This window comes from Heptranchias perlo, chromosome 40 (genome assembly GCF_035084215.1).
Source record: "Heptranchias perlo isolate sHepPer1 chromosome 40, sHepPer1.hap1, whole genome shotgun sequence".
NCBI classification, from domain to species: domain Eukaryota; kingdom Metazoa; phylum Chordata; class Chondrichthyes; order Hexanchiformes; family Hexanchidae; genus Heptranchias; species Heptranchias perlo.
In genome coordinates, this window is record NC_090364.1 from 13,903,508 (window position 1) to 13,919,621 (window position 16,114).

A 16,114-nucleotide genomic window follows, 5' to 3' on the forward strand; every position below is an offset into this window, starting at 1 on the left:
ACATAGGAACAGGAGTAGGCCATTCAGCCCCTCGAGCCTGTTCCGACATTTAATGAGATCGGGGCTGATCTGTATCTTAACTCCATTTACCCACCTTGGCTCCAATTCCCTTAATTACCAAAAATCTATCGATCTCAGATTTAAAATTATTAATTGAGCTAGCATCTGCTGCTTTTTGTGTGAGGGAGTTCCACACTTCTCCCACCCTTTGTGTGAAGAAGTGTTTCCTGACTTCTCTCCTGAATGGCCTGGCTCTAATTTTAAGGTTATGTCCCCGTGTCCTAGACACCCCCACCAGTGGAAAAAAGGATAGATGGAGAGAAACTATCAATTCTTTTCTAAATCCTGAAAACCTCAATCAAATCACTCCATAAACTTCTATATTCCAGGGAATACAAGCCTAGTTTATGAGAAGGAATTACATAATTTAACCTATGGAGCCCTGGTAACATTCTGGTGAATCTGCACTGCACTCCTTCCAATGCCAATATATCCTTTGTAATGTACGGTGCCCAGAACTGTACACAGTACAATTCACTTATATAGATAGAAGTTTTGAAACAAATTTACATCTTGTTTTTGCCCCCCCAAAATGGCAGACTAATCGATTACACAGAGGCTAACGAGTCAAGAATGAGCTCGCCCTTACCGGGCTGAGATTCCGTTCCAGGGAATAGGTCCAAGGAATCTAAACTATTCACAGTTTTGTTCGGTCCGATGCTGTCCAGGGTGTCCATTTTCTGGGCAGATGCCACGGAATAGGCAGAGGGGAGCGACGCCTTTGGGCCAATGTTGCTCTTCACGGCAGGTGGGAGCATCGAGGCACCGGTGGGATAGATGGCGAGCAGTCTCGACACATCATCAGGTAGGTTGGTTGGAATAGTCCCTGCCACCGATGTCTGCGAAATAGAGTAACGTGGCTACGTCCAAAAAATAAATAACATTTCACAGTGACCTACTGCCTACAGCTTTAAACAGTTTCCAGCGAATACAATCTACACCAGAGTTTTAGCCGAGATAACGAGAGTCACTGCACTTCAAAGGAATTTATTCTATGTGAAACCACTGCCCGTAGCCTATTCATACAAACCACTCCCCCACTCCTCACCACCTCCACTGGGTCCTTGCCCTCCAGCACATTGACTTCACAATCCTTGTCCTCGTTTAAACATCCCACCCAACCCCTACAAACTCCCCCAGCTCACGTCCTCTGCTCTTGAGAGTCGAACCTCTCCCCCTTACTTCACCACCAGTGGACGAGCCTTCAGCCATCGTGCCCCTGCACTCTGGAATTCTCCCACCTCCCCAAACCCTGCGCTCTGGAATTCTCTGCATATTCCCCTCCACCTTCACACATCTCTCACCTTTCCTTCTGTCACTTCCCCCCATTCCTGCTCAGAACCTTTGTGAAGTGTCTTGGGATATTTTGCTCAGTTAAAGGGGCGACAATCTACTCCTCTTAATTCAAGGTTGCTTAATTCAAACAATCTGTTAATTCAAGAATTTTTGCACTAAATTCCCACTTTGCTGTGTTATTTACATTGCTTAATCAAAAGTATTGGATAATTCCATTTTTTTTAGTGGAAAAAATGATTGAATTATCAGCAGTCTGCATACAAGAGCAAGTATTTATTGAAGTACTTCAAGAGATTTCTGAGACTTGCTGAGGCATTTATGGGACTCAATTATAGAATTTTGCAGCACAGAAGGCGGCCATTCGGCTCATCGCACCTATGCTTCCACTTAATCAAATTCCCCTGCCCTTTCCCCATACCTTTTTAGACCCCACCCATCTCTAGTTTCTCTCCCAATTTCATCCATGAAACCCACCTCTTGCTCCCTTGACCCCATTCCCGCAAAATTTCTGACCACCCAATTTCCCATCTGGACCCCCATGCCAGCTGACACTGCCAATGATTCTCTCTCACGTACTGCCCCTCCCTTTCAAAACCGCCATCATCATCCCCTCCTTAAAAAAAACACCCTCATCCCCGCTGTCCTTGAAAACTATCGGCCCATCTTCATTCTTCTTTTCCTCTCCAAATTCCTTGAATTTATTGTCACCTTCCTAGTCTGTACCTATCTCTCCCACAACTACCTGTTTGGATTCCTGCAATCAGGTTTTCAGCCCTCTGTAACATCAAAATGGTCCTAGCCAAAGTCACAAACGACATGTAACCATGATGCAATGTCCCTTCTTGCCTTCATGACCTGTCTGCAGCCTTCGATTGCACAGTCGAGCGTACCATTCTCCACTGATGCCTCGATTCCATTTGTCCAGCGCAGTGGGACGGCCCTCGCTTGGTTCCACTCTTATCTATCCGCTTGTAGCCGCATCATCTCTAGCAATGGCTTCTCTTCTCACCGTCACCTCCGGAGTTCCCTCAAGGATCCATCCTAGTTTCCCTCCTCTTCCTCCGGCCCCAATGAGGACATCACCCGCAGACATGGGGTCAGCTTCCACATGTATGTTAATAACACCCAGTTCTACCTCTCCACCATCTCTCTCGACCCCGTCGCTGACTCTACAACGACAGACCGTTTGTCCAACACCCAGTCTTGCATAAGCTGTAATTTACTCTAACTAAATATTGGGAACACGGAAGCAATTGTCTTCAGCCCCCATCACAAAGTCCACATCCCTCGCCGGCCGTCTCAGGTTGAACCAGACTGTTCACAATCTCAGCATCCTGTTCAACTCACAGCTTCTGACCCCATAACGTCTCCATCATAAAGGCTGCCCACTTCCAGCTCCGTAACATCACCCGCCTCAGCCCATCTACCCATGAAACCCTCATCCATATATATATCTTTTAGTCATTTCCAGACTTAACTACTCCAATGCTCTATCTGGCCTCCCATTATCCACCCAGTGTAAATTTCAGCTCATCCGAAACTCTGGTGCCTGTAACCTATCCCACACCAAGTCCTGCTCACCCATCACCACTCACTGACCTACATTGGTTCCCAGTCCCTAGAATCCTCTGTTAAAATTCTAATTCTCGTGTTTAAATCCCTCCATGACCTCGTCCCCTCCCTATCTCCTCCAGCACTACAACTCAACCAAACTCTCCATTCCTCATGTGTACCACCCCCTTGCTTTGCTGTACCATTGGCAGCTGTACCTTCAGCAACCTAGCCCCATTCTCTGGAATTCCCTCCCTAAACCCCTCTAGCTCCATCTCCTCCCTTCTTAAAACCCACCTCATTGATCAAGCGTTTGGTCACCCCTCCTAATATCTCCTCCGGTTTGGTGTCCATTCTTTCCTTAAGTCTCTGAGAAGCATCTTTTCTACATTAAAGGCGTGATATAAATGCAATTTGTTGTTATTTCTCCCCGAAGTCACTTAGTCTTCTTCACAATTAACCATGCCTCCTATTTTTGTGACATCTGCAAATTTTGATATTGTATCCCCATTCTCCAGTGCTGATTATTTATATATATTGAGAAAAGCAATGGTCCCAACACTGACCACTGAGGGACTCCACTATTTATATCACTACAGCCCTAAAAGCATCTATTAACCGTATAAATGCAAGCCTCTCCTTCTGGATAGTAGTGCCCCATCACAAACATGAGCTCAGGGCTAAAATGGATGGTGTACGAAAACATATCTACTTGAATTAAGGTTATCTTCCACATCTAGACACTTGTAACACGGGGAATATTGGAAGTTAGGAGATGATGCTATGATGTGATTATAGAGCTCCCTCTGCTGCATCTTGCTTTCTCCCTCTCTCAAGTTTGCCGCCATTTATTCCTGGTGACGAGAACAACAATACCTGCTCACAGACGAAAGAAAAAGGACCTTTTTTCTTCTGTCCATCCTACAGAAAGGGCTTTTCCTGCCTGATGGTAACCTGACATTTCTCTTTCAGATCCTGTGTATTTTTAATGTTCTCTGTTTTTACGTTAGACCTGAGAGAGCTCTCAGAGAAGTGGCCGCATCCTGCCTCGTGGAATTAGATCAGTGTTGTCCAATAAAAATTTCTGGCAGGTGTGGTTGCGGTAACACCATTTTAGCCACATGCACTTAACTTTAGTAAAAAATGCCTTACACACAATACAGGTAAATATACTTCACATGTATATAATCAGTGAACAAACATCATTCAATAAACAAAGGTGTAAGCACTCACAATGATCAAGAAACACTCGCACTCATTGCTTTTCATCTTACCATTTTACCAACAAAGGCACAAATGGTTAAAGTTCACACGCGTACGCCATGCGATTATTGAGTATTGAGATCACATGCCCACCGATGACCTATTATTCATTTTTTGTTTACTAATCAGAAATGTAATTAGCCACATCTGGATTCCCAATTAGCCACATGTGGCTAGTGACTAATGTACTGGACAACAATAATTTAGGACACTGTAGTGAGAATCATGGGTCTCACTAACTGGTACCTGAATCTTTTAAATTTACACCGATTAATTTTTTTCCCCTCGCCAACTGTCTCCCTTCACCTCCTGAACGCACAGACTCCTTGCTGCAGCAGCTCACCGATCTCACAACCGGTCAACGTGTGTGAATGATGGCAGGAAGTGCTGGACTGGTTGACCGTGTGGGGAAGGCCATCAAAGCAGAGCCTGATCCGGTCCTTGCCTAATGTCCCCACTTACACACTGTCCGGCAGGAGTCACGCGATAGGAATCAGGAGTGGGATTGCTGGCCCATTTTCCCCTAAGTAACGCAAGGGCGCGGAGGCGAAAGGCACCACCCCCAGACGCTGGAAAATACGTTCATTTTTATCTGCGCCTGCCTCTTACCATTGGAAAATCATTCGTCTCCCCTATAGAGTCCAACAAAGTGTCCAGCTCTTCTCCTATGATCTCTTCATCTGGAAACTCCTCTGCAGTTTCAGGCACTGAGAGAGACACCCCATCTCCACTTACAGACGGCTTCAGCAGAGCAGGAGCTGTCTGTGACTGCTGGATACTGACAGAACCAGAGGGAACGGGGACTGATGCTTCACTAACCGGAGTAGAAATGGTGGCTGCAGCAGTGATACATGGAATGTCTAAAGGTGAATCTGCAATCACACAACAATGACAAAAAGGGGTATCACTAAAATAATTATATATAACTAGTAAGTTGCCTGTGGCTTTGCCCACGGTCAGTTGATGAATGTAAGGCTTTTTTTAAAAATATACAAGATTAGGACAGAGACTTTGGATACTCACTCCATGGTGCCATCTAGTGGCCAGAGTCTGAAACTACATTGTGACAATTGACATAGCAAAACTGGATGGGAAATGTTGACATAGCAATTTACAATAGTATACATTGACAGAAGAGCACGACCAAAAAGCGTGCCAACAGGACATAAGGTTTGTGGACAAAGGTGCGTATCCGACACAAGATTTTTAATATACTGGTCCATCTCCTTTGGAAATGCTCAAAGCAAGTTGGAGAATACATAGTTTGATAAGGATAGGAGGCTTATATGGTGTAATGGGAAAAGTGTAATGATAGAGCCAAATGGAAATTATAATAGACTGAATATAAATAATTAAAAATTGGGATAAAAATGTATACGAGAAGATTTTTATATAATTGTAGCAGTGTGGGGAAATGTGGAATATATAAAGCTATACAGCAAGAAAGAACTTGAGTTTATGTAGCACCTTTAATGACCTCAGGGTGTCCCAAAGTACTTTATAACCATTGGAGTACTTCTGGTGTGTAGTTACTGTTGTAATGTAGGGAAAAGTAGCAGCCAATTTGCGCACAGCAAGGTCCCACAGACAGCAATAAGAATGACCTGATCACCTTAATTTTAAAGAGATGATGGTTGAGGGATAAATGCTGGCCAGCACATCGGGAGAACTCCCTTGCCCTCCTTCAAATAATGTCATGTGATCTTTTACATCCACCTGAGAGGGCAGATGGGACCTCGGTTTAACGTCTCATCCAAAAAATGACACTTCCGACAGTGCAGAACTCCCTCAGTCTGAAGTGTCAGCTTAGATTATGTGCTCCAGTCTCTGGAGCAGAGTTTGAGTCAAATCCAAAAATAGTCTTCAGAAAAAGCGGGATTAGAGGGTGGGGATAACTGGATCAGAGCATGCAGAGGTAATTCAGTTCCCATTTTAAAGTCACACATTATGTCCCTATTTTTGTATTTCCATTATAAATTCCGATATCCACATTATTAAAGGAAACTGCCCATGTAAAAATTGTCATACTGTAATTACACATTCCCCAGTGGAGATGCTGCAGTGTAACCACTGGCAGGAGGGTGTAATTACAGCATGACCAGTTTAGATAGGCAGTTCCCATTATAAATGTGGACATACAAATTTATAACGGAAAAAGTCGACAAGAAGTGTGCACCGATGTGAGTTTTAATATATATATATTATATAGATCGAAGGTGCTATTAAAACCAACACTCACTGCCATGTCTCCCACTCAAAGTAATTTTTTCCTGAAACCTCAAAATTATACAACTGTTCTTTTCTACAATCTACTGGCTCCAGGTTTGGTGCTTCCAGGGGAGTGTCAGCTGTGGCTCAGTTGGTAGCACTCTTGTCTTTGAGTCAGAAGGTTATGGGTTCAAGTCCCACTCCAGAGACCAGAGCTGACTCTCCAGTGCAGTACTGAGGGAGTGCTGGACTGTTGGAGGTGTCGTCTTTCAAATGAGACATTAAACCGAGGCCCTAACAGATGGATGTAAAAGAGCCCATGTCATTATTCGAGCAGGGCAGTTCTCCCGATGTCCTGGCCAATATTTATCCTTCAACAACATTACTAAAAAAGAGATTATCTGGTCATTGTTGTTTGTGGGACCTTGCTGTGCACAAATTGGCTGCTACGTTGACTACATTATAACAGTAACTGCACTTCAAAAGTACTTCATTGGCTGCAAAGCGCTTTGGGACGTTCTGAGATTGTGAAAGGTGCTATATAAATGCAAGTTGTTTCTTTTCTTTTTCCCATCCCATTAGTTTGGGCTAAACTTAATCTAAGGTTCCCAGAGACAAAAGGCCAGTAGGTTAACCTTCTGTGACACCCAGTCCTCTGGAATCTCACTTTGTTAAAAATGATTTATCCCTTTCCCTACTCTTATTAGGAATGTGTCTGCTCTCAGATACCTTGCCCAGGTTGCCATTCTTTATGTGGGAGCCTAGACAGTAGAGTCGGTAGACCATTGGCAGGTAAACGCTAGCACAGAGGTCAATTGTCGTGACCCACCTGTTTTCCTGGTTGTGATCAGCTAACTCAGCACAGACTGGGGATTAAACCCATGATCTGCTTAGTCTGTACGCTGCAGTGCAGAATCTCATTTCTACAGCAAGAAGCACAAAAGAAACTCACCTGATTCAATATCGTCTATACTACTTGTGCCATTTATGGAGACCTGCAGGAGAATACAAAGAACTGAAATTGGCTTACAATGTAACCTGTACTTCCACTGTAAAGTGGTTTGAGTGCACCCCGCCTAGCGATACAGCCCGATATAACCTGATGATACCACAACTGAGAGGTTATAACTATCAGGAAAGACTAAACAGGCTGGTGCGCTTTTGCTGAGGGGTGACCTGATAGAGGTCTTTAAGATTATGAAAGGCTTTGACAGGGTAGAGAAGATGTTTCCACTTGTGGGGGGGGTCTAGAACTACGGGCCATAAATATAAGATAGTCACTAATAAATCTAATAAAGAATTCAGGAGAAATGTCTTTACCCAGAGAGTGGTGAGAATGTGGAACTCGCTACCACAAGGAGTAGTTGAGGCGAACAGCACAGATGCATTTAAGGGGAAGCTGGATAAATACGTTAAGTAGAAAGGAATAGAAGGTTATGCTGATCGGGTTAGAGGAAGTAGGGATGGAGGAGGCTCGTGTGGAGCATAAACACCAGCATAGACCAGTTGGACTGAATGGCCTTTTTCTGTGCTGTAAATTCTATGATTTTTGTCTCACCTCTCGTGCTATCACTCCATCATCTGTATGAACACATTGGCTGAAAGTCTACTATTGATGGACAGAGAAATCAGCACCACAACTCTCACAAAGAACTTGACATCAAACGACAGACAAATGAAAAACAGCCACCTGCAAAAGCAAAATAAAAAACCCAGATACCTGCTCGTCGACATCATCTACACTGCAGTGGATTAACACATTTTATTGAACTCACATGGGTGCACAGACTGCCTGATAATTATTTCAATGCGGTCCTCCTGCTGGAATCACACACATCCAACCCAACCTTCTTAATTAGGCAGCAGGCTTAAAGGTTTCCTGCTCTATTTGCCTTGACACCAAAACTCACCCCACAAGACAAAATGCACAGCAACTCACCCACAGTTAAGTGACTTAGAAACAAATTATTTTTTTTAAACCTGCTTAAAAAGGTATAAATAATTGAGAGAAAGAGCGGGCACAAAAGAGAGTGACCGCATGCTAGAGGGAGTGTGCGAGAGAGTGTAAGCCCACAAGACAGAGCAAATATGTACAAGGAACTCGAACTGGCATTGGTAATGAGCGAGATTGATCTAAACTTCCCGTGTCGATACCCTTGATTACGTGCTGCAGTTTTCTGCCTTGCTGTGCTATGGAGTGATAGAGCACATGGATTATAACCATGAATGCCCACATTGAGTTCCTGAGCTCTGATGCTACACAGATATTGGCGGAGGTGATTCTTGTACACCTCTTAGCCTCAGATTACATAACAGGACTGACAGAGGGCATGGAGTAGCTCACTAACCGAAATTCTGGACCTGAAAATGGTGCGTAACATCAGGGGAAAGAATAACCCTCACCCTGGTGCTCTAATAGGGTTGGACCAGAGACATATTGTTGGGACAAGAGTGGGGGGAAGCTATTCTCCGCAACTAGTCGTGCTATATCTGACTTGAGAGTGCTTGACGTTGACACTGAGTGGAAAGTCTTCCATTCTCCAGCAATGTCAGAAGATTAAGGGGTGATCTAATTGAGGTGTTTAAGATGATTAAAGGATTTGATAGGGTAGAGAGAGTGAAACTATTTCCTCTGGTGGGGGAGTCCAGAACAAGGGGGCATAATCTTAAAATTAGTGCCAGGCCGTTCAGGGGCAATGTCAGGAAGCACTTCTTCACACACAGGGTAGTGGAAATCTGGAACTCTCCCCCCCAAATAGCTGTTGAGGCTGGGGGTCAATTGAAAATGTCAAAACTGAGATTGATAGTTTTTTGTTCGGCAAGGGTATAAAAGGTTACAGAACCAAGCCGGGTAGATGGAGTTAAGATACAGATCAGCCACGATGAATGGCGGAACAGGCACAAGGGGTTGAATGGCCTCCTCCTGTTGCTATGTAACATCCTTCAACTTGATAAGCACAAAGGAAAATGAAAATAAATATATGACAAGCACCATGTCACAATGGGCATCCCAGAGTAAGGCAGCGAGACTGGACTCAAACCGCTGGAGTCCCCTGATCCCACCTCCAAGCTGGTTTCAGTGCTCCACTGTGCATGGGGCTGGGAACAGGTTAACCGAGCATTGTAACTGGTGCAGGGAGATTACATTGGGGAAGGTAGGAATGAAAACAAAGAAAAAGACTCAACCTTATGGGAAAAATATTAAATATACAGTCAGGTACACATTTTGATGCAAGTATGAGATATCCTGAGTAAATAAATCTGTAGCAAAAGCAAAATACTGCAGATGCTGGAAATCTGAAATAGAAACAGAAAATGCTGGAGAAGCTCAGCAAGTGAGGCAGCATCTGTGGGGAAACCTGAAACGTTAACTCTGTTTCTTTCTCCACAGATGCTGCCTGACTTGCTGAGCTTCTCCAGTATTTTCTGTTTTTATTTTAGATAAATCTGTACCTGTCTTATTACAGTCTCGCTGTTTTTTAAAAATTCATTCATGGGATGTGGGCGTCGCTGGCAAGGCCAGCATTTATTGCCCATCCCTAATAGGGATTACTGCTCATCCCTAATTGCCCTCGAGAAGGTGGTGGTGAGCCGCCTTCTTGAACCGCTGCAGTCCGTGAGGTGAAGGTTCTCCCACAGTGCTCTTAGGAAGGGAGTTCCAAGATTTTGACCCAGCGACGATGAAGGAACGGCGATATATTTCCAAGCTTCTCTCCCTTATTTCTTCTTCTCTTTCAGCGATCCTCTTTCTTGGTCTCTCTGTATGCCTCTCACACATTTTCTCTCATCATATCTTCACTCTCGATCTCTCATCCGATAATATCCCTCTCTCACCTCCACCAACTTCCTTCACATTCTCTGTTTTCTTGTCATTCTCACTCTCCAATGCCTTTTCTTCTCTTTCCTCTTTTCTTCCTGATTGTATTTCGCTTATACTTTCCAAGGTCATGCATGGCAAGTGATAATGACCAGCGCATGCATTCAGGCTCAAGCAACCGGGACTGAGGGGCTTTAAGATTGTGCACACAAAGGCAGCAAAAGCACCGGGGAAAGTTATTGAAGATGGGATGGATACATTGCGTGATTTTTTGTGTGTGTTTATTATGTTATATAAATGTCATTTTTAAGGCTATGTCCTCAGGTGGAAAGAAAGAACCTGCATTTATATAGCGCCTTTCATTACCTCAGGACATCCCAAAGGGCTTGACAACCAGTTAAGTACTTTCAAAGTTACATTTAGTCTACAGCACAGAAACAGGCCATTCGGCCAACTGTTCTGTGCCAGCGTTTATGCTCCACACGAGCCTCCTCCCTCCCTACTCCCTCTAACCCTATCAGCATATCCTTCTATTCCTTTCTCCCTCGTGTGTTTATCCAGCTTCCCCTTAAATGCATCTTATGCTATTCACCTCAACTACTCCTTGTGGTAGCGAGTTCCACATTCTCACCACTCTCTGGGTAAAGAAGTTTCTCCTGAATTCCTTATTGAATTTATCTATCTTATATTTATGACCTCTAGTTTTGGACAACACATCAAGATTGCACCATTTCTGAAATGGGATTTTGGCCCCTATTGGTGATGCAGAGAATAAACTGACCCGGGGAATGATTGAAGCAAACACGTCACTAAATAGAAACTTGTGCCTCACTGAACTTGTAATTTGGTGCAGTCTTTTGCTCTGTACTTGGATTATCTCAGCTAACTGTAGCTCAGAAAATAGGGCCCATTTTCAGCTGTGGATAAGAAATACCCCAAGGTTTAACATAGCAGAGCCATTTAGCATACAACTCCTGCAAGGATCAGTTCTTGGGCCTCAGCTATTTATAATCTATATTAATGACTTGGATGAAGGGACCGAGTGTAATGTATCCAAGTTTGCTGACGATACAAAACTAGGTGGGAAAGTAAGCTGTGAGGAGGACGCAAAGAGTCTGCAAAGGGATATAGACAGGTTAAGTAAGTGGGCGAGAAGGTAGCAGATGGGGTATAATGTGGGGAAATTTGAGGTTATTCACTTTGGTAGGAAGAATAGAAAAACAGAATATTTTTTAAATAGTAAGACACTATTAAATGTTGGTGTTCAGAGAGATTTGGGTGTCCTCGTACCTTTAAAACAGAAAGTTAATGTGCAGGTACAGCAAGCAATTAGGAAATCAAATGGTATGTTGGCCTTTATTGCAAGGGGGTTGGAGTACCAGAGTAAGGAAGTCTTGCTACAATTGTATAGTGCCTTAGTGAGACCACACCTGGAGTACTGTGTACAGTTTTGGTCTCCTTATCTAAGGAAGGATATACTTGCCTTAGAGGTGGTGCAACGAAGGTTCACTAGATTGATTCTTGGGACGAGAGGGTTGTCCTATGAGGAGAGATTGAATAGAATGGGCTTATACTCTCTGGCGTTTAGAACAATGAGGTGATCTCATTCAAACATATAAGATTCTGAGAGGGCTTGACAGCGTAGATGCTGAGAGGCTGCTTCCCCTGGCTGGAGAGTCTAGAACTAGGGGCTTCGTCTCAGGATAAGGGGTCGGCCATTTAAGACTGAGATGAAGAGGAATTTCTTCACTCAGAGGGTTGTAAATCTTTGGAATTCTCTACCCCAGGGGGCTGTGGATGCTGAGTCGTTGAGAATATTCAAGGCTGAGATCGATAGATTTTTGGAACTGAAGGGAATCAAGGGATATGGAGATCGGGCGGGAAAGTGGAATTGAGGTCGAAGATCAGCCATGATCTTATTGATTGACGGAGCAGGCTCGAGGGGCCGTATGGCCTACTCCTGATCCTATTTCTTATGCACCCCTGACCAATTCACCAGGTTCAGAACAAATTCTGAAAATTAATTAAAAGAAGTTTTAATTAAAATATCCAAACGTGGTAAATAAAACTGCATGCAGGTCCCAGTGGGATATGATATTTGTAAAACTCGTGATCCGGCAGAATGCTCTTTTAACCTTGCTGCTCATGTGATAGGCAGTTGGGTTCAGTCATCGCATCAGCAGGTCATATTTAGGGGGTCTGTGTGGCATTCTGCGTTAACTCTCATTTAAATCTTCAGCACAAGCTGTCAACAATAGCTGCTGATAATAAAATGACTGCCAAAGTCTCAGCCCTCAACTGACTGGTTCATAATTGTCTGTCATCCTTGGACTGCATCAGTTTGCCAAGAAATCCAGTCATTGGCTTCACAGAGAACGTAGTCATTGTTATAATGTAGGAAAGGCGGCAGCCAATTTGCACACAGCAAGGTCCCACAAACAGCAATGTGATAATGACCAGATAATATGTTTTTTTTTGTGATGTTGATTGAGGGATAAATATTGGCCAGGACATCGGAGATAACTCCCCTGCTCTTCTTCGAATAGTGCCATGGGATCTTTTACATCCACCTGAGAGGACAGACAGGGCCTCAGTTTCACGTCTCATCCGAAAGACGGCACCTCCAACACTGCAGCACTCCATCAGTACTGCACTGAAGTGTCGACCTGGATTTTTTGCTCAGGTCCTTGGAGTGGGAGAACAAACATGGTCGCTGAAAGGAATTTGATAAATAGTTTTTCAAGGGCGTGACTGGGTCCTTTTTGTGTGATGGAGAATTTCATGAGAGACAGTGTCTGTTTGTGAGCGTTTAACTGATTTTTGATTAGTTGCTTTTTAGTACAAAGCTGAATTTAAGCCAGCCAGCAAGCTTTGCATCCTACATAAACATTGGATACTTGAAATATCATCCAAATTACAGCTGTTATAACAGAAATACATACAGCTGGATACAGTTCCTTAAGTAGAAACTCCTCACAGGCCTAAAAGAACAAAAACGAGTCAACTTACCTGGCTACTGTTTGTTGAATTGCCAATAGTTGTCAGACCCACCGTATCCAAGTCATGCTGAAAGAGAGAACATTTGTGGGACTCAGTGTGGAGGAAATGCAGGTTCTGCTACATCACAGCCTTGGCTTCTCCACGGTCACTGAAAAGATTAACGCCTGACTGTTGTGAACTTCTGCCATCTGTGTAAATACAGAGCTTGCTCAAGAATAGAAAAATGAGCAAAGCAACTAGTGAAAGGGATGGACCAGTGACGCAACTGGATGATTGATCATTAACGACGCATGCCAAATGGTCACTTCCTATACATTTTTTCACCCCACTTCTCCTTTATTGAAGACATTACCTGTTTTTGTAAAGAGGAGATTACGAGGTGATTTATAGAATCATACAACACAGGAAGCCGCAATTCAGCCCTTCATGCCTCTAAAGAGCTACCAATTAGCCCCACTCCCCTGCTCTTTCCCCTGCAAATTTTTCCTTTTTATCGCGCCTTGGTCAGACCCCGGAAGTACTGGGTTCAGTTCTAGGCACCGCACCTTAGGAAGGATATATTGGCTTTGGAGGGGGAGCAGCGCAGATTCACCAGAATGATACTGAGGTTTAAAGGGTTAAATTATGAGGACAGGTCGCATAAACGTGGCTTGTATTCCCCAGAATACAGGAGATTGAGGGGCAATCTGACCAAGGTGTTTAAAATGTTAAAAGGATTCAATAGGGCAGATATGAAGAAACTATTTCCTCTGGTGGGGGAAATCAAGAACAAGGGCACATGGTCTTAAAATTAGAGCTAGGCCATTCAGGAGCGAAATCAGGGAAGTATTCTTTCACACAAAGAGTAGTAGAAATCTGGAACAATCTCCTCCAAAAGGCCGTGGACACTAGGACAACTGGAGCTTTCAAGACTGAGATCGATCGACTTTTGATAGGTAAGGGTATCAAGGAGCAAAGACGGGTACATGGAGTTGAGGTGCAGATCAGCCACAATGTAACCGAATGATGGAGCAGGCTCGAGGGGCTGAATGGCCTACTCCTGTTCCTTATGTTCCAATATTACTAAACCCTCACTGGAGTACAGTTCCATGATCACTCTCTGGTATCTCACCAGAGGCCATTCTTTTTGGTGAGCTCTGAAAGTGAATACTAGCAGGCCATTTGACTGTGAAAAACATCATCCTCATCCTCAAATAGTGTCCGAACTGGCACACTTCCAATTGAGGGAGGGGGAAATCAGAAGCAGGAATCCTGGTTGATTTTCCTTAACCTAGCCCAGATGCTCTGAAGCGATTGCAGCCAATACCCCTCCCCTGCTAGCCCCCGCTCCTCCCCCCGCACCTGACCCCCATCCTCCCGCCCCCCCGGCCCCCACTCCTCCCCCCTACCTGACCCCGCCCCGCCCCCCCCGTGCCCCCCCCCCCGCCAATCATCAAAGATCAACTAACTTGGTACAAACCAGAGATCAAGCCTAGGACCTTTCCAATCTGCATGGCTCAAAGACAGAAACTTTACACTGGAACCAGCAGGTTAAATCCTTTACAAATACCACACATAATATCCAGAAATAGATCTAGACGTGAGCGGAGTTGCATCATAAACTTCTTTTAAGTTCTATTTCAAGATAAAATATGGATTTGCAAAGTCTCTGGAATGGAATATTTGATAATATGTTACATTGAGCACATGTTATGAAACAAATACTTACAACAACGTATTCATGGTAATAATGTGTTCCAAGTTACTAATAATACAAATGGTATTGTCCACACGTGGTTCTGCTCCTGCCTGTCCCAACGCAGCCTAAGCATCTCCTGCACCCCCCGTCATGGTCATCTCCAGAGTTTTCCAAGGATCGATCCTTGCCCTCCTCCTCTCCCATATTTACATGCAGCCTCTTAGTAACTCCACCCATAGACACAGTAAGTTCCACACGAATGCTGATGACACCCAGCTCTCCTCTCCTCCTCCAAATTCCACAAACACGTCAATGCTGCCAGACTGACATTAAGTTTCTGATGACCTAGGACTTCCTCCAACTGAAAATTGGAAAAATTGAAGCCATTGTTCCTGGCGCATACCAAAAACTTTGTCCTCTTGCCACTGACTCAATTCCTCCCCCCCCCCCCCCGACCCCTTCGCTCAGGAGGAACTCGAGTGTGCAAACCTTGGTCTTCTGGTTGACCAAGAGCTGAGTTTCAATTCCCATAGCCTATCCACCACCAAAACTACTCCACCTCGCAACATTGCAAGTGGGTTTGATGATGGATAGGATATGGGATTTGAAACTTTCACCTCTGTCTCCACCCCCACTGCCACTGAAACGCTTATCCACGTTTTGATCACTTTTAGACTTCCTCAACTCCCTACCCAGCAGCCTTCGCACCTCTACAAGCTCCAACTTGTTCAATCTCTGCTGCCTATATCCTGTCCCACACTAAGTTCTGTTCACAGCGCCCTGGCCTCGCCAACCCATGCCAGCACCGTGTCCCCCAATGAATTTAAAATCCTTGCTCTCATCTACATCTCTTTTCATGGCCTCACCCAACTCTACCTCTGCAACCTTCTCCATGCTAATGTCCTCTCTTGTGCCATCCGATGTTCTGACTCTGGCCTCCTCTGCATCCCCCCCCACCAATGTCAGTGGCATAGCTTTCAGCCACCTTGGCATACTCTCTGGATCTCTTTCTCTGAACCTCATGAAAACCTGTTAACTAACCTCTTAACTCAAGCACAAAAGCCCTGCATCAGTCCCTCTCTTCCTGTATAGCAACTTGGGACTTGTTTCAACATCAAAGGTGCACTACAAATTCAAGCTGTTGTTGTTTATTGTCTGCAGATCCCGCTTATAAGACAATAAACCACTTGCAACATTAATAACCCATGAATACAGCTATTGTAAGCATTCGCTTTGTTTTA

General features: G+C 44.3%; 1 protein-coding gene across 2 annotated transcripts in view; it reads right to left on the reverse strand.

Annotated features, from left to right (window-relative positions):
* zc3h7bb (zinc finger CCCH-type containing 7Bb) overlaps nucleotides 1-16,114 on the reverse strand; it is a 92,376-nt gene that overhangs the window by 45,891 nt on the left and 30,371 nt on the right. The window contains exons 7-10 of one of the 2 annotated variants that reach the window (XM_067974655.1): nucleotides 13,205-13,261; nucleotides 7,331-7,373; nucleotides 4,780-5,042; nucleotides 650-899 (exon numbers count right to left, since the gene is read on the reverse strand). In XM_067974655.1, the coding sequence (XP_067830756.1) occupies nucleotides 650-899; nucleotides 4,780-5,042; nucleotides 7,331-7,373; nucleotides 13,205-13,261 (613 nt within the window). Of the gene's footprint in view, nucleotides 1-649; nucleotides 921-4,779; nucleotides 5,043-7,330; nucleotides 7,374-13,204; nucleotides 13,262-16,114 lie in introns of both variants that reach the window. The other variant, XM_067974654.1, reaches the window with a different exon arrangement.